At 44.8% G+C, this 23,494-nt stretch overlaps 2 protein-coding genes and 1 pseudogene across 26 annotated transcripts in view; all 3 read left to right on the plus strand.

Moving 5' to 3' along the window:
• galnt1 (UDP-N-acetyl-alpha-D-galactosamine:polypeptide N-acetylgalactosaminyltransferase 1) overlaps window positions 1-11,227 on the plus strand; it is a 111,872-nt gene extending 100,645 nt beyond the window's left edge. For 2 of the 25 annotated variants that reach the window (XM_071394935.1, XM_071394936.1), the window contains 5 exons: window positions 1,136-1,316; window positions 4,610-4,749; window positions 4,832-4,930; window positions 6,350-6,484; window positions 7,363-11,227. In XM_071394935.1, coding sequence (XP_071251036.1) covers window positions 1,136-1,316; window positions 4,610-4,749; window positions 4,832-4,930; window positions 6,350-6,484; window positions 7,363-7,509 — 702 coding nt within the window. In that variant the 3' untranslated portion in view covers window positions 7,510-11,227. The remainder of the gene's footprint in view (window positions 1-1,135; window positions 1,317-4,609; window positions 4,750-4,831; window positions 4,931-6,349; window positions 6,485-7,362) is intronic. The other 23 variants (XR_011674361.1, XR_011674365.1, XR_011674366.1 and 20 more) reach the window with 23 other exon arrangements.
• Window positions 11,228-11,262: 35 nt separating this feature from the next.
• LOC139572548 (dentin sialophosphoprotein-like) lies at window positions 11,263-12,420 on the plus strand. The gene has a single exon (XM_071395260.1). The coding sequence runs from the start codon at window positions 11,263-11,265 to the stop codon at window positions 12,418-12,420; it is 1,158 nt and encodes a 385-aa protein (XP_071251361.1).
• Window positions 12,421-18,947: 6,527 nt separating this feature from the next.
• Window positions 18,948-23,292, plus strand: LOC139572283 (NLR family CARD domain-containing protein 3-like; annotated as a pseudogene).
• Window positions 23,293-23,494: the final 202 nt, after the last annotated feature.

Raw genomic sequence — 23,494 nt, forward strand, 5'->3', positions numbered from 1 at the left:
TTTTGCACACATGTAGCCTTGTGCCCTTGATCGATATCTACTATAGTGACCACTACAACAGAGAAAAATAGAATGCCTGTTTATTTCATTATATTTCTACTTTAAGATGTTTTTCCCAAAGTGCAATATTTAGATGTGTGTGGTCACAAGCATTCTATTATAAAAGCTGTCATAGTAACAAGCATTCTATTATAAAGGCTGTCATGGTAACAAGCATTCTATTATAAAGGCTGTCATGGTAACAAGCATTCTATTATAAAGGCTGTCATGGTAACAAGCATTCTATTATAAAGGCTGTCATGGTAACAAGCATTCTATTATAAATGCTGTCATGGTCACAAGCGTTCTATTATAAAGGCTGTCATGGTAACAAGCATTCTATTATAAAGGCTGTCATGGTAACAAGCATTATATTATAAAGGCTGTCATGGTAACAAGCATTCTATTATAAAGGCTGTCATGGTCACAAGCATTCTATTATAAAGGCTGTCATGGTAACAAGCATTCTATTATAAAGGCTGTCATGGTAACAAGCATTCTATTATAAAGGCTGTCATGGTCACAAGCGTTCTATTATAAAGGCTGTCATGGTAACAAGCATTCTATTATAAAGGCTGTCATGGTAACAAGCGTTCTATTATAAAGGCTGTCATGGTAACAAGTGTTCTATTATAAAGGCTGTCATGGTAACAAGCATTCTATTATAAAGGCTGTCATGGTAACAAGCGTTCTATTATAAAGGCTGTCATGGCTAACTGCAATATTAGTGTATTGTTTTTTCTCAACACTGGAGGGTCATTTGCAGTAAAGTCTAGACAACAAATAACATTGGATTGTTTTCCTTACATGTTTTAGCTGTGAGTCAGGTTCACGTGAACCACTTTTTATTTGACACACAGAGACTGATCTTGTAGATCATATTCTGTGTTGTTTAATTCGTTCAAACCTGCATTTCCACCTAGCAGGGATTTTTTTATGTTTCAGTGGGGGGGGAAAGAGGCACCTATTTGGGCCCTCAACAGTTTGCATTCCTGACACACACGCAAACACACACACACACAGGCACACACACACACACACACACACACACACAGGGCTATGTAGTTGTAGCATGAGTGTTTCTGGTGTGTTGTAGATCTGGCAGTGCGGGGGGACGTTGGAGATCGTGACGTGTTCTCACGTGGGCCACGTGTTCCGGAAGGCTACGCCCTACACGTTTCCAGGGGGAACGGGTCAGATCATCAATAAGAACAACAGACGCCTGGCCGAGGTCTGGATGGACCAGTTCAAAAACTTCTTCTACATCATCTCCCCTGGTGAGTCTGAGTGAGGGGCGAGGGTTGCTGTGTGTCTGGGGCTGTTTCAAAACAGAAGCCAGATATGTATTCTCCAATCAATCAATCAATCAAATGTATTTATAAAGCCCTTTTTACATCAGCAGTTGTCACAAAGTGCTATACAGAAACCCAGCCTAAAACCCCAAACAGCAATGTAGATGTAGAAGCACATGATGAAGCACGGTGGCTAGGAAAAACTCCCTAGACAGGCAGGAACCTAGGAAGAAACCTAGAGAGGAACCAGGCTATGGGGGGTGGCCAGTCCTCTTCTGGCTGTGCCTGGTGGAGATTATAACAGAACATGGCCATTAAGGCCAGATTGTTCTTCAAGATGTTCAAACATTCATAGATGACCAGCAGGGTCAAATAATAATAATCACAGTGGTTGTAGAGGGTGCAACAGGTCAGCACCTCAGGAGTAAATGTCAGTTGGCTTTTCATAGCTGATCATTCAGAGTTAGAGACAGCAGGTGCGGTAGAGAGAGAGAGTCGAAAACAGCAGGTCCAGGACAAGGTAGCACGTCCAGTGAACAGGTCAGGGTTCCATAGCCGCAGGCAGAACAGTTGAAACTGGAGCAACAGCATGACCAGGTGGACTGGGGACAGCAAGGAGTCATCAGACCAGGTAATCCTGAGGCATGGTCCTAGGGCTCAGGTCCTCTGAGAGAAGAGAGAGAGAGAGAAAGGGGGAGAGAGAGAATTAGAGGGAGCATACTTAAATTCACACAGGACGCCGGATAAGACAGGAACATTTCTCCAGATTCCCCCGATAAACTATTGCAGCATAATTACTGGAGGCTGAGATAGGAGGGGTCGGGAGACACTGTGGCCCCGTCCAACTATACCCCCGGACAGGGCCAACCAGGCAGGATATAACCCCACCTTCTTTGCCAAAGCACAGCCCCCATTAGCAATGTGATGTTGCCGTGGTGACCTGAAAGAGCGAGGCGACGGGGGGGGGGGGGGGCAGAATAATTTCACGCTACACAGCCTCTATTAACCTTGCCATCTCACCACAGACACACACACCCCTGCACAGATCAGGTAGAGGACAGACAAGAACAAGGACAAAGGTTCACCTCTCTTCCACTAACAGGAAGTTTAGTGTTCACTGCTTCCCCTTACTTTAATAACAATCTCTAATCCAGAGAAGTAGATATCAAACACACTATGAGAAACATGTTTGTAAGATTCTTCCAGTCCTTTGGGTAGTTGGTGATTGTGACCATGGTGAGGTGTGTTGGGTGTTTTCCACCACTACATAGAGTAGCCAGTCAAATAGAAGAGTAGCCAGCCAGGCCGAAGCAGCTCTATTGTGGTGCTCTCTGGTACATTGTAACAACTTGATTCCATCTGAAATACACAGCCAAAATATTGAGTACTTTATCGACTTTATGTCCCAGATTGGAAAAAATGTGTTGCGGTATTATGCAGAAAGACATGACTTTGCAATTTAAATGACAACAAAAGGATGAATTCAGTGTATTGTTCCTTGTGTTGGTATTGTTAGTTGTCTAGGTCTAAGCCTATATGATCAGGACTATTTTCTAAGTAGGAGAACATTAAACCTTTTTTAGCATTTAACCAGTGTTCTCTTGATTTAAAGTGTTATTTACACTTTTACTACAACATATGAATTGCCACAATTATATTTGTTCTTCAAATTATGTATTTTATTAAAACAGAAACCCACATTATCTTGAAAAATATATTTAAGGTTTTGTTTTTCCAGGTTTCCATTTTCCCCGTTTTCACTCTCAAAATCACATTGGATGTTCTAAATCCATAACAATGCTTAAACCACATCAGGAGACCACTTTTGAGGTCTGGGATAAATCTGATACTTGTTTTTTTGGGGTGTATTTACCCTCTAATTCAAGTGCACACCTAGAAAGAGGCTGTTGTTGAGCAGGGGTTTTGTAGCCACATATGATGGTAGATAAAACAATACCCACTGGGTTGATGAAAATAATCATATATCATTCTGCCAGGTCAGCATAGGCTACTTTGTAGTTAACATGTAATTGAGAAGTTTTTTGGGAGTCTTTCCATCTACCAGAAGACATTAGCTTCATCGCTAACGGCTACACAAAGTGGTAGACTCGTGCACTGCAGAAACAGACAGGGGCATTCTCATTGCCTCTTGACTTAGAAAGTTGCAGGAAATACGAATCACTGATGCATTCTGTTCCTGTCTTATGATAATTTGGGGGAAGTTAATTAATTTTCAATACATTTAGTTGATTCCCTAAAAAGGTCAATACATCTTTGAATATTGTTGAATTCCGTTTTAATGCCTAGATTCCTTGAGGGCCCTAATTATCATATTTGTACCAGAATGAGGCTCTCCACTGTCTATTGTTCCTTCAGTGGTGATTCATCATCTTCATCGAATGTTTTCATCATTTATCTGCAGATAATTGCCAAAAAGCCTAGGCCTACCAGTAGCCTATACAAATTAGGGAGCCAAATGAACGTCTCTCCGACGCCATTCGGTAGGCTACAGACTGACGAGGTGAAAGTCTTCATCGTCACTGTCTGACAAGCCTCGACATCCTAGGAAAGAAAACCTAGGAAATCCTTTGGTTGACTTGTCACGATGCGACACCATGGACATATAACCATGTTGAATGGCAAAAGGATGTAGGAGATTGAATTTATTCAGTCAGTTCGACACCTTTTATAAACTAGTCAACACTTGCTGTTCAGTTGTCAATCAACACACAGTAAATAGCCTAGGCCGCTCCCTGTGGCTGGCTATGTGAAACACAAAAGAAAATCAATGATTTTGTGTCAGTAAACAATAATTAGGCCAAGTCATGGATTTCCACTCATCGTTACCACTTACAGTACATGGGACATGCAAATTCACAAGAATCATGCTCTCTCCCACAGGTGTAAAGAAATGCGACTGCAACCAGAAATCTGTAGCCTATATAATGACGAGATGCTCATGTCTCCTCACTACCAATGTGAGTCGTTGTCCCAAAGGCAGGAAGGCAGGCGACAAGCTTAGGTCCAAAATAAGACCATGGAAAAGCTTTGGACAGATTTTGGCGAGTGTGAAACCTCTCGCTTTGCCTTTTCCTCTCTGCTGCATTTCCCTGTCATCACTCGCTTTGTGACTGACTGTCCTAGAAATAGATCGCTAGAAGAAGGAAAGTTTTAAATAACCTAGTTAATATGAAGTGGAAAATGTAGCTGGCTGAAAATGAGTCTGTAACCGGCTGATTAGCCGACTGCTGACACTAATGGAAAACACTGTGTTTCAGGTGTGACGAAGGTGGACTATGGTGACATCACGTCTCGCTCGTCTCTGAGACAGAAGCTGCAGTGTAAACCTTTCAGCTGGTACCTGGAGAACGTCTATCCTGACTCCCAGATACCACGACACTACTACTCACTGGGAGAGGTGCACCCACGCTAAACATACAACACACACTAAACACACACACCTTCAATCAGTGATAATTGTTGGTTGTGTGTTCTGTCAGATCCGTAACGTGGAGACTAACCAGTGTCTGGACAACATGGCCCGGAAGGAGAACGAGAAAGTTGGCATCTTCAACTGCCATGGCATGGGAGGAAACCAGGTAATTAGAACTGGCATGGCATGGCATGGGAGGAAACCAGGTAATTAGAACTGCCATGGCATGGGAGGAAACCAGGTAATTAGAACTGCCATGGCATGGGAGGAAACCAGGTATCTAGAACTGCCATAGCATGGGAGGAAACCAGGTAATTAGAACTGCCATGGCATGGGAGGAAACCAGGTAACTAGAACTGCCATAGCATGGGAGGAAACCAGGTAATTAGAACTGCAATGGCATGAGAGGAAACCAGGTAACTAGGAAACCAGGTAATTAGAACTGCAATAGCATGAGAGGAAACCAGGTAACTAGAACTGCCATGGCATGGGAGGAAACCAGGTAACTAGAACTGCCATGGCATGGGAGGAAACCAGGTAACTAGAACTGCCATAGCATGGGAGGAAACCAGGTAATTAGAACTGCAATGGCATGAGAGGAAACCAGGTAATTAGAACTGCCATGGCATGGGAGGAAACCAGGTATCTAGAACTGTCATGGCATGAGAGGAAACCAGGTAACTAGAACTGCCATGGCATGGGAGGAAACCAGGTAACTAGAACTGCCATGGCATGGGAGGAAACCAGGTATCTAGAACTGCCATGGCATGGGAGGAAACCAGGTATCTAGAACTGCCATGGCATGGGAGGAAACCAGGTAATTAGAACTGCAATGGCATGAGAGGAAACCAGGTAATTAGAACTGCCATGGCATGGGAGGAAACCAGGTATCTAGAACTGTCATGGCATGAGAGGAAACCAGGTAACTAGAACTGCCATGGCATGGGAGGAAACCAGGTAACTAGAACTGCCATGGCATGGGAGGAAACCAGGTATCTAGAACTGCCATGGCATGGGAGGAAACCAGGTATCTAGAACTGCCATGGCATGGGAGGAAACCAGGTATCTAGAACTGCCATGGCATGGGAGGAAACCTGGTAACTAGAACTGCCATGGCATGGGAGGAAACCAGGTAATTAGAACTGCCATGGCATGGGAGGAAACCAGGTAACTAGAACTGCCATGGCATGGGAGGAAACCAGGTAACTAGAACTGCCATGGCATGGGAGGAAACCAGGTAACTAGAACTGCCATGGCATGGGAGGAAACCAGTTAACTAGAACTGCCATGGCATGGGAGGAAACCAGGTAATTAGAACTGCCATGGCATGGGAGGAAACCAGGTAACTAGAACTGCCATGGCATGGGAGGAAACCAGGTATCTAGAACTCCGTAACTAATCAACTGAGGACAGGACAACAGTAGTAAGATTACCTTTGGTGTTTATCATAGTGACAAACATGAACCTGAGCAACCTGCAACCTGAGCAACTTCTCTGACCTCAGAGGAGAGAGATACAATGTAAATGACATAAGAGAGAGAGAGAGGTCTCTTGTCTTCCCGTCTGACCGTGTCGTCCCCTGCAGGTGTTCAGCTACACGGCCAATAAAGAGATCAGGACAGATGACCTGTGTCTAGACGTGTCCAAACTCAACGGTCCTGTCATGATGCTCAAGTGTCATCACCTCAAAGGAAACCAGCTCTGGGAGTATGACCCCATGGTATGTCTGTCTGTCAACAGTAAACAACCTATCCTTGTCTTTTCTTACTGCCACTGACCCTGCTGACTGTGCTGTTGTTTTACCTAGCTACCTTAAAGTAACTGTCAAGTGTTTCCAGATTTCTATGAAATATGTCTTATAATTCATTACAATATGAGTCAAATATATAGTTTTCCTTCCAATTTTTTATTTATGAAGTATGATAAAACACAGATTTTCTGTATTGGAATGGTTTGGCCGTACCCCAACAACTGAATGGTGTGGGCGTATACAAGTCAATAAAATGATTCACGCGAGTAGATCGCTGATTGGCCAGCGCATCCTCAGGAGGATGACGTCATCATCAATGAGGAAATAGCAAGCATTTTTTTAAACTGTCTTTTTGACATACCAGTTTGAAGTGTTTTTTCTTAATTTTAGCTTTGGCCACATACGAATATAGGATGAGTCCACAACATTATATGGGTATGAGTTAACAGAATATTCACTTTTTAAAGTGAGATTTTCACAGGACAGTTACTTTAAGATGAATGCACTTTTAAACTGTAAGTTGCTCTGGGTAAGAGCGTCGCTAAATGACTCAAATATATATATTTTTTAATTGCTCTGTCTGTTGTCTCTGTAGAGGTTGACCCAGGTCTGTTTCTGTGTTGTCTCTGTAGAAGTTGACCCAGGTCTGTTTCTGTGTTGTCTCTGTAGAAGTTGACCCAGGTCTGTTTCTGTGTTGTCTGTAGAAGTTGACCCAGGTCTGTTTCTCTGTTGTCTGTAGAAGTTGACCCAGGTCTGTTTCTCTGTTGTCTGTAGAAGTTGACCCAGGTCTGTTTCTCTGTTGTCTCTGTAGAAGTTGACCCAGGTCTGTTTCTCTGTTGTCTCTGTAGAAGTTGACCCTGATCCACGTCAATAGTAACCAGTGTCTGGACAAGGCCAGTGAGGAGGACAGCCAGGTGCCCAGCGTCAGAGACTGCACACACACTCGCTCTCAACAGTGGCTGCTACGCAACGTCACGCTGCCTGAGATCTTCTGACCGCCGCCCACCCACACACACACACACACACACACACACACACTGACAGAGAGCGAGAGAGTGAGAGGAGGGAAGAGGAGGGCAGAAGGGACACGCTGAATGGGATGAAGCAGGCGATCTCTGGGTCCTTCTATGGCGGCTGGGAGAGAGAGAACATGTTTGGACTCAATGGAGGAGAGACATACTTTTATCAAGAGAGACTGGTGATGTTTTAAAGAGAGAGAGAGACCTGCTCCTGGAGAGACATGTTGTTAAAGAGAGAGAGAGAGACTCACAGAGAGAAACAAGGTTCTGTGTTGCTCACACCTTCCATGGACAAGGCAGTCTTCCCAACGCTGCAAACTCATCACTTATGTTTACCTGACTGCCTGTAGTGTGTGTGTGTGTGTGTGTGCGTGTGCGTGTGTGTGAGCAAGTGCGTCTCAAGTAAAGGTGGCTCATTAGTGATTTTTTTATTACATTTCTTTTCATTGAGTTTGGAAATGAACTCTGGTGAACTCATATGAAGGAAGGGTGTGTGTGTGTGTGTGTGTGTGTGTGTGTGTGTGTGTGTGTGTGTGTGTGTGTGTGTGTGTGTGTGTGTGTGTGTGTGTGTGTGTGTGTGTGTGTGTGTGTGTGTGTGTGTGTGTGTGTGTGTTTGAGCGAGCGAGCGAGCATGTGTGTACATGTGTTGGGATATACCCTCCTATTGCAGTATTGTATGACTGTGCATGTATGAGGACAGCCGCACCTAGCAGTGTCTGTCTCCCTCTAGTGTTCCTCCCCTGAGTTGCAGCCTAAAGAGAGACTCAGAGAGAGGAGATGGAAACAGAGAGAGAGGGGACTCAACTCTCCAGCGAAGCACCAAGGAACAATGTGCTGAACCACAAACTGAACTGATTCCCTAATTGACAGACCTGCACTCCTACAGACAGATATAGAGACAGAAATAATATGTTTGTGATATACTGAGATTTCTATGTAGACTTTTTTACATGTCTTTGTTTATTACTGTGAGAGTTCCACAGAGCAGCGACTGTAGTTTATCTGTTTATGTCTTTAAGGTAAAGTGTTTAACATAGAGCTAATACGGCTGCTGGTTGACGTTGCCCTTAGCCACAGATCAAGAATCAGCTTACCCTCCCCAAATCCTAACGTTAACCATTATGGGTAGGAAACAAGAACTGATCTTAGATCAGTGTCCGGAGGCAACTTGATCCTCCTCCGCTAATACACACTAGTACACACACGGCCCTGGGCCTCTGCATATCTGATGTGATGGATCTAATGATCACGTACACACATACACAAACAGAAATAAACACACATACACAAACACAGGTTACACACGTACACACATACACAAACAGAAATAAACACAGGTTACACACGTACACACATGCACAAACAGAAATAAACACACATAGAAACACAGGTTACACACGTACACACATACACAAACATAAATACAAACACAGGTTACACACGTACACACATACACAAACATAAATACAAACACAGGTACACACATACACAAACACAGGTTACACATACACAAACACAGGTTACACACGTACACACATACACAAACAGAGATAAACACACATACAAACACAGGTTACACACGTACACACATACACAAACAGAAATAAACACACATACAAACACACAGGTTACACACGTACACACATACACAAACAGAAATAAACACACATACAAACACAGGTTACACACGTACACAAACACAGGTTACACACATACAAACACACACGTACACACATACACAAACAGAAATAAACACACAGGTTACACACGTACACACATACACAAACAGAAATAAACACACAGGTTACACACGTACACAAACAGAAATAAACACATACACAAACACAGGTTACACACGTACACACATACACAAACAGAAATAAACACACATACAAACACAGGTTACACACATACACAAACACAGGTTACACACGTACACACATACACAAACAGAAATAAACACACATACAAACACAGGTTACACACGTACACACATACACAAACACAGGTTACACACGTACACAAACACAGGTTACACACGTACACACATACACAAACACAGGTTACACACGTACACAAACACAGGTTACACACGTACACACATACACAAACACAGGTTACACACGTACACAAACACAGGTTACACACGTACACAAACACAGGTTACACACGTACACATACACAAACAGAAATAAACACACAAGCTGAACTGGACTGTCACTTTAATCTTCTCTATCATATCTTCTTCCTGAAGACGTCCTGATAAAACACTCCAATGGCTCCATCCTCCATGGTGTGTGTGTGTGCGTGCGTGTGTGTGTGTGTGTGTGTGTGTGTGTAGCACTAACTCCATGCTAACCCCAGCCCGTCATCTCCACTCTTATCAGCACATCAGTTTAATGCGGTTTCTATATCACTGAACAGCACAGTGGAGCTGCATAGACTGACCAGAGGTCAGTTAAGGGCAGTATCTCAGTATCATACATTGACTTCTATGCTTTGTATCGTTAGAATAATATGGAGGCGGTTCAGGAATGCAGTAAGTGTTTGATCATGAATGTGGGAGACGGATGTAAGGTGTCCTACAGTATCTCATTCCATAACCACACATATCTTTCTGGTCAACACAGACCTCTGTTCATATCACTCCTTTACTTAACATTTTAACACAGACCTCTCTGTGCATATCACTCCTTTACTTAACATTTCAACACAGACCTCTCTGCATATCACTCCTTTACTTAACATTTCAACACAGACCTCTGTTCATATCACTCCTTTACTTAACATTTCAACACAGACCTCTGTTCATATCACTCCTTTACTTAACATTTCAACACAGACCTCTCTGTGCATATCACTCCTTTACTTAACATTTCAACACAGACCTCTCTGCTCATATCACTCCTTTACTTAACATTTCAACACAGACCTCTGTTCATATCACTCCTTTACTTAACATTTCAACACAGACCTCTGCTCATATCACTCCTTTACTTAACATTTCAACACAGACCTCTCTGTTCATATCACTCCTTTACTTAACATTTCAACACAGACCTCTGTTCATATCACTCCTTTACTTAACATTTCAACACAGAGACCTCTCTGCTCATATCACTCCTTTACTTAACATTTCAACACAGACCTCTGTTCATATCACTCCTTTACTTAACATTTCAACACAGATCTCTCTGCTCATATCACTCCTTTACTTAACATTTCAACACAGATCTCTCTGCTCATATCACTCCTTTACTTAACATTTCACTTATCATTTTGGTTTACCTCTTCTTTTTAGTTTTTTTTGTATCACCCGCTTTTATCAGTTTGCCAGTCTGCGAGATGACGTCTGTCATTAACTATTTCAACCTCCTCTATTGGGGGAGGGGTTTACACACGGTTCTGACATTTCATTGGCTCATTTTTGCTGTGGAGCTGGGTGGGGGGGGCTTTACTTGACGGATTCATGTTTGATTGAATGACTGTACGATAAAGATGTGTGATTTCTGATTGGTGGATTTTGACAGAGACAGGCGAGGACTGTTTGTATGTAAAGGATCGACTCTTGTCGGGGAGGGGCAGGGTTTGTTTGATTGACAGCTGTATGAGTTCTATCCAGGCTTCCACACTGAGCTGTTTCAAACGTTGTAGAAATAAAAGTCAGAACGTTTACAGAACACCACAATGACAACATGGACTCCTGTCTCTCTCTTTACTCACATATTCATGAGACAACAGATTATCTTGAACTCCGCCCGTGATCAGTCCACCAGTGATCAGTCCATCAGTGATCAGTCCACCAGTGATCAGTCCCCCAGTGATCAGTCCCCTAGTGATCAGTCCATCAGTGATCAGTCCCCTAGTGATCAGTCCACCAGTGATCAGTCCATCAGTGATCAGTCCACCAGTGATCAGTCCATCAGTGATCAGTCCCCCAGTGATCAGTCCCCCAGTGATCAGTCCCCCAGTGATCAGTCCACCAGTGATCAGTCCACCAGTGATCAGTTCACCAGTGATCAGTTCACCAGTGATCAGTCCACCAGTGATCAGTCCACCAGTGATCAGTCCACCAGTGATCAGTCCCCCAGTGATCAGTCCCCCAGTGATCAGTCCCCCAGTGATCAGTCCCCCAGTGATCAGTCCACCAGTGATCAGTCCACCAGTGATCAGTCCACCAGTGATCAGTCCACCAGTGATCAGTCCACCAGTGATCAGTCCACCAGTGATCAGTCCACCAGTGATCAGTCCCCTAGTGATCAGTCCACCAGTGATCAGTCCACCAGTGATCAGTCCCCTAGTGATCAGTCCCCTAGTGATCAGTCCACCAGTGATCAGTCCACCAGTGATCAGTCCACCAGTGATCAGTCCACCAGTGATCAGTCCACCAGTGATCAGTCCACCAGTGATCAGTCCCCTAGTGATCAGTCCACCAGTGATCAGTCCACCAGTGATCAGTCCCCTAGTGATCAGTCCCCTAGTGATCAGTCCACCAGTGATCAGTCCACCAGTGATCAGTCCACCAGTGATCAGTCCACCAGTGATCAGTCCACCAGTGATCAGTCCCCTAGTGATCAGTCCACCAGTGATCAGTCCACCAGTGATCAGTCCCCTAGTGATCAGTCCCCTAGTGATCAGTCCACCAGTGATCAGTCCACCAGTGATCAGTCCACCAGTGATCAGTCCACCAGTGATCAGTCCACCAGTGATCAGTCCACCAGTGATCAGTCCCCTAGTGATCAGTCCACCAGTGATCAGTCCCCTAGTGATCAGTCCCCTAGTGATCAGTCCCCTAGTGATCAGTCCACCAGTGATCAGTCCACCAGTGATCAGTCCACCAGTGATCAGTCCCCTAGTGATCAGTCCACCAGTGCTGGTCTGACCTAAAGAGATGGGTTCTATTTCTATGGTTGATTCTATGTTTCTTGACTGAGAACAACATTAATGGCGGTGTTTTTTTACACACATTTTGTCTGTTAGTGACCTTTCAACCTTTGACCTTTCAACCTTTGAAATCTTGTAACAACAAGAGATTATGTTATTGTAACGGCTGTCGCTCTCCTCATCCTCGGATGAGGTGAGGAGAGAAGGATCCTCAGACCAAAACGCAGGCTTTGGGAAATAAGCCATCTTTATTTAACAACGATGATGGCAACACGAAACGAAACAAAACACTTTCAAACTACAAAACAAGAAAACGACGTTGAACGAAACCTGAACATAAACTTACATAACTAAACATAAACTTACGTACAGGAAACGGACGACATCGAAACGAAACGAAACAAACAAACGCTACAGTCCCATGTGGTACGAACATACATACAGACATAGGAGACAATCACCCACAACGAACACTGTGACAACGCCTACCTAAATATGACTCTTAATTAGAGGAACGCCAAACACCTGCCTCTAATTAAGAGCCATACCAGGCAACCCAAAACCAACACAGAAACAGAAAACATAGAATGCCCACCCAACCTCACGTCCTGACCAACTAACACACAAAAACTAACATAAATAGGTCAGGAACGTGACAGTACCCCCCCCACAAGGTGCGAACTCCGGACGCACCAGCACAAAATCTAGGGGAGGGTCTGGGTGGGCATCTAACCACGGTGGTGGTTCAGGCTCGGGGCGCGGTTCCCACCCCACCATAATCCATCCTAACTTCCTCCCTCCAAGAATGTCCACCCTCTTTTGACCCCCACAAAATTCCCTTAACAACATATCTAATAGGGACAACCCCGGGACAGAGAGATAAATCAAGAAAGAGGGATAGATAAGAATATAGAGATAGATGAAGATAGAGAGGGAGATTAGGATAGAGGGGCAACTCCGGACTGAAAGGCAGCTCCGGACAGAGAGACAGCTCTGGACTGATGGGCAGTTCTGGGTATCCAGCCTTTTCAGGCTGAAGGGCAGCTCATGGCTGACTGACGAATCTCGATGCTCATGGCTGGCTGACGGCTCTCGACGCTCATGGCAGGCTGACGGCTCTCGACGCTCATGGCAGGCTGACGGCTCTCGACGCTCATGGCAGGCTGACGGCTCTCGACGCTCATGGCAGGCTGACGGCTCTCGACGCTCATGGCAGGCTGACGGCTCTCGACGCTCATGGCTCTCTGACGGCTCTGGCTGCTCATGGCTCTCTGACGGCTCTGGCTGCTCATGGCTCTCTGACGGCTCTGGCTGCTCATGGCTCTCTGACGGCTCTGGCTGCTCATGGCTCTCTGACGGCTCTGGCTGCTCATGGCTCGCTGACGGCTCTGGCAGATCCTGTCTGGCTGGCGGCTCTGGCAGATCCTGTCTGGCTGGCGGCTCTGGCAGATCCTGTCTGATTGGCGGCTCTGGCAGATCCTGTCTGATTGGCGGCTCTGGCAGATCCTGTCTGGTTGGCGGCTCTGGCGGATCCTGTCTGACGGGCGGCTCTAGCGGCTCCTGTCTGGCGGACGGCTCTAGCGGCTCCTGTCTGGCGGACGGCTCTGTAGGCTCATGGCAGACGGGCGGCTTTGCAGGCTCATGGCAGACGGGCGGCTTTGCAGGCTCATTGCAGACGGATGGCTCAGACGGCGCTGGGGAGACGGATGGCTCAGATGGCGCTGGGGAGACGGATGGCTCAGATGGCGCTGGGTAGACGGATGGCTCAGATGGCGCTGGGTAGACGGATGGCTCTGGCCGGATAATGCGCACTGTAGACCTGGTGCGTGGTGCCGGAACTGGAGGCACCGGGCTAAGGACACGCACCTTCATACTAGTGCGGGGAGCAGGGACAGGGCACACTGGACTCTCAAAGCCCACTCTATACCTGGTGCGAGGTACCGGCACTGGTGACACCGGGCTGAGGGCAAGCACATCAGGATTAGTAGGGGGAGAAGAAACAGTGTGTACAGGGCTCTGGAGACGCACTGGTAGCTTAGTGCGTGGGGCCGGAACTGGAGGCACCGGGCTAGATACACGCACTACAGGGAGAGTGCGTGGAGGAGGAACAGGGCTCAGGATACGCACTGGTAGCCTAGTGCGTAGTGTAGACACTGTAGGTACTAGGCTGGGGCGGGGAGGTGGTGCCGGAAATACCGGACCGTGGAGGCGTACTGGCACTCTTGAGCATTGAGCTTGCCCAACCTTACCTGGTTGAATACTCCCGGTTGCCCGACCAGTGCGGGGAGGTGGAATAACCCGCACCGGGCTATGTAGGCGAACCGGGGAAACCATGCGTAAGGCAGGTGCCATGTATGCCGGCCCGAGGAGACGCACTGGAGACCAGACGCGTTGAGCCGGCCTCATGACACCTGGCTCAATACTCAATCTAGCCCTACCAGTGCGGGGAGGTGGAATAACCCGCACTGGGCTATGCACTCGTACAGGAGACACCGTGCGCTCTACTGCGTAACACGGCGCCTGCCCGTACTCCCGCTCTCCACGGTAAGCCTGGGAAGTGGGCGCAGGTCTCCTACCTGCCCTTGGCCCACTATCTCCTAGCCCCCCCCCCAAGAAATTTTTGGGAATTACTCACGGGCTTTTTTGGCTTCCGTGCCAGACGCGTTCCCTCATAGCTCCGGTTCCTCTCCCCGGTAGCCTCTGCTCTCCTCCGTGCCTCCAGCTCAGCTTTGGGACGGCGATTTTCTCCTGCCTTAGCCCAGGGACCTTCTCCATTCATTATTTGCTCCCATGTCCAGAAATCCTTTCTATCCTGTCCCTTACTCTGTTTAGTTTCCCTTTGCCGCTTGGTCTTAGCTTGGTGGGTGATTCTGTAACGGCTGTCGCTCTCCTCATCCTCGGATGAGGTGAGGAGAGAAGGATCCTCAGACCAAAACGCAGGCTTTGGGAAATAAGCCATCTTTATTTAACAACGATGATGGCAACACGAAACGAAACAAAACACTTTCAAACTACAAAACAAGAAAACGACGTTGAACGAAACCTGAACATAAACTTACATAACTAAACATAAACTTACGTACAGGAAACGGACGACATCGAAACGAAACAAACAAACGCTACAGTCCCATGTGGTACGAACATACATACAGACATAGGAGACAATCACCCACAACGAACACTGTGACAACGCCTACCTAAATATGACTCTTAATTAGAGGAACGCCAAACACCTGCCTCTAATTAAGAGCCATACCAGGCAACCCAAAACCAACACAGAAACAGAAAACATAGAATGCCCACCCAACCTCACGTCCTGACCAACTAACACACAAAAACTAACATAAATAGGTCAGGAACGTGACAGTTATAAAGTAATATAGTCTCTGTTAAACTTTACCCACCCACCCTTAACCAGTTTTTAAGATGACATGATAGATTGTATGATAGACTGATGCCATCACACAAACACACTGGAGAGAGGAGAGAAGAACCCTACGGTAAGAGCTGCCTCCTAATTCTGACATCTGTATGAACTTGATATGATTATATGAAAGGTGAATATTGAGACCTAGGTCTCTTTTTCAAATGCGTCCTGTATAATACAACATATATATATATACATTCCTCCACAATTAAGACCCCAATCAATACTTTAACTTCCTGAACGGCACCAGAACATCAAGATGTATTTTGTTCCCACAATACAGTGCATTAAAACTAAAAGCAGATTGACGTTGCTCGGAGACCTGGGTTCAGGTAAATGGCGTCTGTAATATAACCTCAGGTTCACCTTCGAAGATAGAGGAACACAGAAAGTTAAGTTGGTCGTGTGTGGCTCAGTTGGTAGAGCATGGCAGTTACAAAGCCAGGGTTGTGGGTTCAATCCCCACAGGGGACCAGTACAAACAAAATATGAAGATGTATGCACTCACTACTGTAAGTTGCTCTGGTTAAGAGCATCTACGTAAATGTAAGATTTGTTTATCCCAGAGGGGGGTTGCAGTACTTATAGATCAGGGCTCTCCAGCCCTGTTCCTGGAGAGCTACAGTCCTGTAGGTTTTAACTCCAGCCCTGTTCGGTTTGGGATGCACCGGACACCGCTGGAGCCAGTTCCCCTCCTGACCGCAATAGGGACACAGCTGTCTCTGGCGACGTCGCTCTGCCGTGGCGAGGTGTGTGAACCCTATCTCCATAGGTTCAGGCTCTGCCCCAGGACGGCCAAAAGAGTGGGGTGAGGGGCAATGGAGGCGCCGGCACTCCAGAAGAAGGTTGTCCAGGTTGATGGCTATCGCGATGAGCGCGTCCTGTGAAAGGTTGTCGTCCCGGCACGCCAACTCCTTCTGGACCCCCTCGCCCAGTCCTCTTCGGAATAAGGTGCGCAGCACCGGCTCATCCCATCCCCTGGAGGCTGCCACAGTCTGGAAGGTGAGGGCATATTCTGCAGCGGTCTGGGCACCCTGCCGGAGTTGGAGTAGTCGCTCACCTCCCTCTCTGCCCTGCGCTGGATGGTCGTAGACCGCCCTGAACAGAGCCATGAACCCCTCGTAGGAACCCAGCTCCTCCTCTCCTGTCCTCTCTCCCAGACGGCCATAGCCCACTCCAACGCCCGCCCAGTTAGCAGGGAAATGACCATGGCAAGCCTGGGTTGCCAAGAGTGTGCAAAGCTGTTATCAAGGCAAAGGGTGGCCACTTTGAAGAATCTAAAATATGAAATATATTTTGTTTTGATTTAACACTTTTTTTGGTTACTACATGATTCCATATGTGTTATTTCATAGTTTTGATGTCTTCACTATTATTCTACAATGTAGAAAATAGTAAAAATAAAGAAAAACCCTGGAAAGGGTAGGTGTGTCCAAACTTTTGACTGGTACTGTAAGTTAAGATATGTACCATGGGCCTGCATCACTTATAGGCCAATCTGTCCCATTCTTTTTGACTGAGTTCCTCATGGCGTCTACTTTCTGTGTGCCATATTAGAAAAGAAGTTCTATGCTTGAGTTGTTTGACCAAAAATATTCTAAGACTAACAATAGGTTTCATCCCTAATAAAACTAGCAGCACTGAGGTCCTTGAGGCCTGGGTTTGAATACTCCCTGGCAAATCAAAACATATAACAAAAGCTTAGAAAGGCCCACATCATATCACATACCTTTTTTTTAATGATTGTTTCAACAGTTGGTCGAAGCCAACATAATCACTTTTATAAAGAGTGAGTTGAAGAGGCTGGAGAGGCTTCTGAGTCCATGCTCTGAGAGTCAGGGAGAAGATGAAGTGGTGGGTGGTGAAGATGAGAAGAAGCAGAGGAGTGTCAGAGAGGCGGCTCTAAAGATCACGCTGCACGTCCTGATGAACATGGATCAGAAGGAGCTCGCTGACACACTGGAGAAAAGTACCTGCTCTATGCTTTCATCTTCAATGCCTCATGGGTCCTTCTTGAATTGCAGGGGCATTTGTGTCCCTTGTCTTTTCAACCATGAAAAACACTTTAAAATGACAAATAGGTACGCATCATACATGTTTTTATTGCTATTGAACTGTTTATCCATTGTAAAACTTAAAGCAAGTCCTTTATACTGCAAAACTTTGTTTATGCATTGTGTAAAGTACTTGGTTGCAAGCAAATTGGCTTTCCCCAATAGTGATGTGTAGAGTTGTAGTGACATATTTTGGGGATTTAGAGATATCGATCTATTATTTGGAATGCTAGAAAGTAAACAAAAGTATTTAACATATTGTATAGATCAATTAAATTAAAATCACTCATTACAAAGATATACAAGGACCTTGAGCATTCCAGTGGCAAACCGTTATCGGGGGAGGAGTCTATATTAAAGAAAATTCTTAGCTAATCACACCCTTTTAGTAGGTCATACATTTGAGGATTCCAAAGATAATTTGTTGTCTAAATACACAGTGTCATTGGTGTTACTCAATTTAAATGAAGGGAAATTACATTGTGAGCTAAATAAGTAATCCTATCACTTTAGTAAATATTTTTTTTAAGGGTACATTACCTTATATTTTAGCATCTGTTGCCTCCATTCGAGAAAATTCTCAATTACCAAAAATGTGTAATTTGTGTTACTACTCCTGCTGGTGGCACAAGGTTATCATAATAGAACAATTATTCAAAGTCATTAAGCTGACATATTAGTTGATTTAGAATGGGAAGATGTTTTAAATCTAGAAACATTATTATCTTTCTGAAATGCCATGCCCAAATGCACCAGCATTTGAAGAATGACCCCCATGTATGCCCAGAGAGAGATGTCACGGAGAATTTCTGTAAATACACTCTCCCTAATCTACATGCCTATATTTACTTGATCTTCTTTAAGCTATTCTGTTTGCAAAAGCACACAGTGTATAAGAGAGGCCTATACGGTTGTTTGCTTGAAAGTATACACTGTAATACATAGCTGCTTGAAACCCTGAATGTGTCTGTAGTAACATGTTAACATTAATGATATCTAAATTGTCAGGTCTTTTGGGTGAGCTTACTGTGTGCCAACTTAGACTCAAGTCCAACATGAAGAGGATGTGTGAGCGTGTCTTTGAGGGAATAGCAAAACAGGGAAACCCAACCCTTCTCAATAAGATCTACACAGAGCTCTACATCACAGAGGGTGGAAGTGGACAGGTCAATAAGGAACATGAAGTGAGACAGATTGAGATGGCATCTAGACGAGCGTCAACACAAGAGATACCAATCAAGTACAACGACATCTATAAACCCTTACCTGGACAAGACCAATGTATCAGAACAGTGCTGACAAAGGGAGTCGCTGGCATTGGAAAAACGGTCTCCGTGCAGAAGTTCATTCTAGACTGGGCTGAAGAAAAAGCAAATCATGATGTCCACCTGATATGTTCACTCCCTTTTCGGGAGCTGAATCTGATGAAGAAAAAACACAGCTTGGTTGAACTTCTCAATCACTTCTTCATAGAAACCAAAGAATCAGGGATAACAGACTTTGAAAAGTACAAAGTTCTGTTTGTCTTTGATGGTCTGGATGAGTGTCGACTTCCTCTAGACTTTCAGAATAATGAGAGCTGTTGTGATGTCACAGAGCCAACTTCAGTGGATGTGCTACTGACAAACCTCATCAAGGGAAATCTGCTTCCCTCTTCTCTCCTCTGGATCACCTCTCGACCTGCAGCAGCCAATCAGATCCTTGCTGAATGTGTTGACCGTGTGACAGAAGTACGAGGGTTTAACGACCCACAGAAAGAAGAGTACTTCAGGAAGAGAATCAGTGATGTGAACCTGGCCAACAGAATCATAAAGCATTTGAAGTCTTCAAGGAGCATTTACATCATGTGCCACATACCAGTCTTGAGTTGGATTTCAGCCACAGTTCTCGGGGAAATGTAGTGTGAAGCAGAAAGCGGAGATTTGCCCAAGACTCTGACTCAAATGTACACACAAATCCTGGTGTTTCAGACCAAACAGAGTGGTCAGAAGTATCTTGGAGATCTTGCATTGGATCATTATTGGAATAAAACTACCATCCTAGCACTGGGAAAACTGGCTTTTCAGCAGCTGGAAAAAGGCAATCTGATCTTCTATGAGGAAGACCTGAGAGAGTGTGGCATTGATGTCACAGAAGCATCAGTGTACTCAGGAGTGTGCACAGAGATCTTTAGAGGGGAGTTTGGGCTGGGCTGCACCAGGAGAAGGTCTACTGCTTTGTGCATCTGAGCATTCAAGAGTTTCTGGCAGCTTTATACGTGTTTCTCACATTCAACAATGACACTGTAAATGTAATGTCTGAACAAAAAACAAGCAGGAAACTTCAGACAGCCAAAGACACAGCTGTGACAATCCTCTACAAGAGTGCAGTGGACAAGGCCTTACAGAGTGAGAATGGACATTTGGACCTGTTCCTCCGCTTCTTTCTCGGCCTCTCACTGGAGTCCAATCAGACTCTTCTTCGAGGCCTACTGACACAGACAGGAAGCAGCTCAGAGACCAATAAGAAAACAGTCAGATACATTAAGGAGAAGATCAGGGAGAATCCCTCTCCAGAGAGATGCATCAATCTGTTCCACTGTCTGAATGCGCTAAATGACCATTCACTAGTAGAGGAGATCCAAAGCTACGTGAGCTCAGGAAGTCTCTCTAAAGAAGAACTCTCTCCTGCACAGTGGTCAGCTCTTCTCTTTGTGTTGCTGACCTCAGAAGAGGAGCTGGATGTGTTTGACCTGAAGAAGTACTTGTGAGGCTGCTGCCAGTGGTCAAGGCTTCCAGAACAGCTCTGTAAGTACTTTAAATTAAAACTTTCGTCATCAGACAGAACACTAATATAAACAAAGATATGGGTTGATTTCTTAACACGTAGTGGTCTTTTTTCTTCCTAAGGCTGAATGGATGTAACCTCACAGAGAAATGCTGTGAGTCGTTGGCCTCAGTTCTCAGCTCAGACTCCTCACACCTGAGAGAGCTGGACCTGAGTGACAATGACCTGCAGGATTCAGGAATAGTGCTGCTCTCTGCTGGACTGAAGAATCCACTCTGTCCACTGGAGAAACTCAAGTAAACAACAAATCCTGAAATCGAGTCAAATTGTATGAAATAAAGTTTCAAGACCTGTTCATAAAGTTTATGATGACCCCATATGAATATCAATCACTCTTACATTCTCTTCAGGCTGAAGCAATGTAACATCAAAAACAGTAAAGCCTTGGCTTCAGTTTTCTGCTCAAACTCAAGTCTGATAGAGCTGGACCTGGGTGACAATGACCTGCAGGATTCAGGAGTGATACAACTCTTTATTGGACTGGGGAATCCAAGTTGTAAACTAAAGATACTTAGGTTAGTCTTTCACACTGTGTTTATTATCTAACCCTACTGTTGACCCTACCCTAACTGTACCCCTTACAGTTAATATTCTGAGATGATGTACACATACTTTCTCAGAAAATGATAATATTATACTAAATATTCCAGGATAATGTGGTAGACTCTTATTTATTGGCCATCTAGATGACATGAGTGTATATTTCTCTGAGAGTGAGAAGTCTCTTTCTGCAGCCTGTCATTCTGTGGAGTCACAGAGGAAGGTTGTGCTTTTCTTGCTTCAGCTGTCAGCTCAAATCCCTCCCACCTGAGAGAGTTGGACCTGAGCTACAATAACCCTGGAGACTCAGGCAAACTGCTCTCTACTCTACTGGAGGATCCACACTATAAACTGCAGACACTCAGGTAAAAACATTCACATTGGTTATTATTTCCCATCAAAAAGATAAGTCCTTGATTCTAACTGTCTGTTTGTTTCTGCTGTTCTTCCAGTGTGGACCATGATTCAGAGTGCTGGTTAAAATCAGCATTGAGAAAATGTAAGTCTCAATACCATTTGGAATCAGAGTAAAATTACTGTTGTTTAATGTTACCCAGGGATAACATTTATTTGGAATATACGAGATTATACTTGATTTTCAAAAATGTTACCAATACGATATGATCAAATAAATTTGAAATAAAACTACACAACGATGCCAAACTATTATCTTGATGTGTTATGTATCATCAGATGCCTGTGAGCTCACACCAGACCTCAACACCATACACCCTCAACTGTACCTGACTCGGGGGAACAGGAAGGTGGTGCATGACTCCAAAGGACATCAGAAAAACTATCCTAAGCACCCAGAGAGGTTTGACCAGTGGACTCAGATGCTGTGTAGAGAGCCTCTTTCTGGGCTCTGCTACTGGGAGGCAGAGTGGGAGGGTTATGGGGCTTATGTAGGGCTGACATATAGAAGACTTGTTAGGAAAGGAGGGAACAATGACTGTGTGATTGGCTACAATGACATGTCCTGGAGTTTGTACTGCAATGACAAGTCCTATGATGCCTTTCATAACATAAAGAGCACCCCCATCCTCTTACCGTCCTCCAGCTCCCGCAGAGTAGGAGTGTATCTGGACTGGCAAGGTGGTACCCTGTCCTTGTACAATGTTTCCTCTGACACACTGACCCACCTGCACACATTCCACGCCACATTCACTGAGCCACTTTATGTGGTGCTATGGCCTTGGCTTGACTCAGCTATTACCCTGTGCAGAGTAAGACAGTTCTGAGTCCTCAGGCAAGTCACCTCCTGCTCCAGCACACATATTCTAGTCCTGTTTATATCTGGAGCTATAACATAGCTTTGTCCTGATCTTGTCCACATTCTGATTGTGCCCACATTTTTAGACAGTCAAAAAACACATTATCTGATTGTGATCCGATCTTCCTTCCCACCTCCGGAGGCAGTCAGGCACCCATTGTGTCTGAATATCTTTACAAGTGTAGATGGATCTGGACAGTAAAACCATTTAAATCATCATCATCCCACCCTCTAAATCACCTAATGACCTCAGTCGGGTTCTCAACTTACTGTCGAATAGTAGAATACAAAAGAGGCAATTTCAAAATAATTAGCATACAAGAAGGGACAAGGAAATATGGTCACAACGCCGACACAGTGGACGGATGAGAGACACATTCTAATACCATGTGCAGAAGCATATCTGACAAAGTGGACACAATCTGAAAATGGACGAGGACTTGATGGAACATGGGCACAGCCTGACTTCAGGACTCTAAATCAGCGGGAGTCATTTTCCCCTCTGTGTTTTAGTGTAAATAGCCTTAAGAAATGCTGCAGGAAAAATAGAAATGTTTAGTCATTTGTAATTGTAATTGTTATTATTGTGGTTTGTACATCTGTTTGTCTTTCTGCCATTTGAAATGTGTTATCCAACATGTTAATGTATGGTGTGAGTAGCCTTATTAGAAAACTAAATAGAATCCATCAATAAGTGCATTGGTTCCTGTTTTTGAACATGTTTATCTCTCTAGGGATAAGTTCCAGTGTACTCTGCAGAGTGGGTACATGTCCCCTCCCCTCTCTGTAGTGTTCTGTAACTTGTTTAGACAATGACTTCAATATCAAGTGTTAGCCTGTAATGCTCCAATCAGTTTGGTTAATGATTGATCGTTGAGGGAAAATATAAAAAATGTATGTGATGATCAGTCTGAAAATGAACGAGTTGATATTGTGGAGCAACACCAGGAGGACACC

The sequence above is a fragment of the Salvelinus alpinus genome, chromosome 4 (assembly GCF_045679555.1).
Source record: "Salvelinus alpinus chromosome 4, SLU_Salpinus.1, whole genome shotgun sequence".
Classification (NCBI taxonomy): domain Eukaryota; kingdom Metazoa; phylum Chordata; class Actinopteri; order Salmoniformes; family Salmonidae; genus Salvelinus; species Salvelinus alpinus.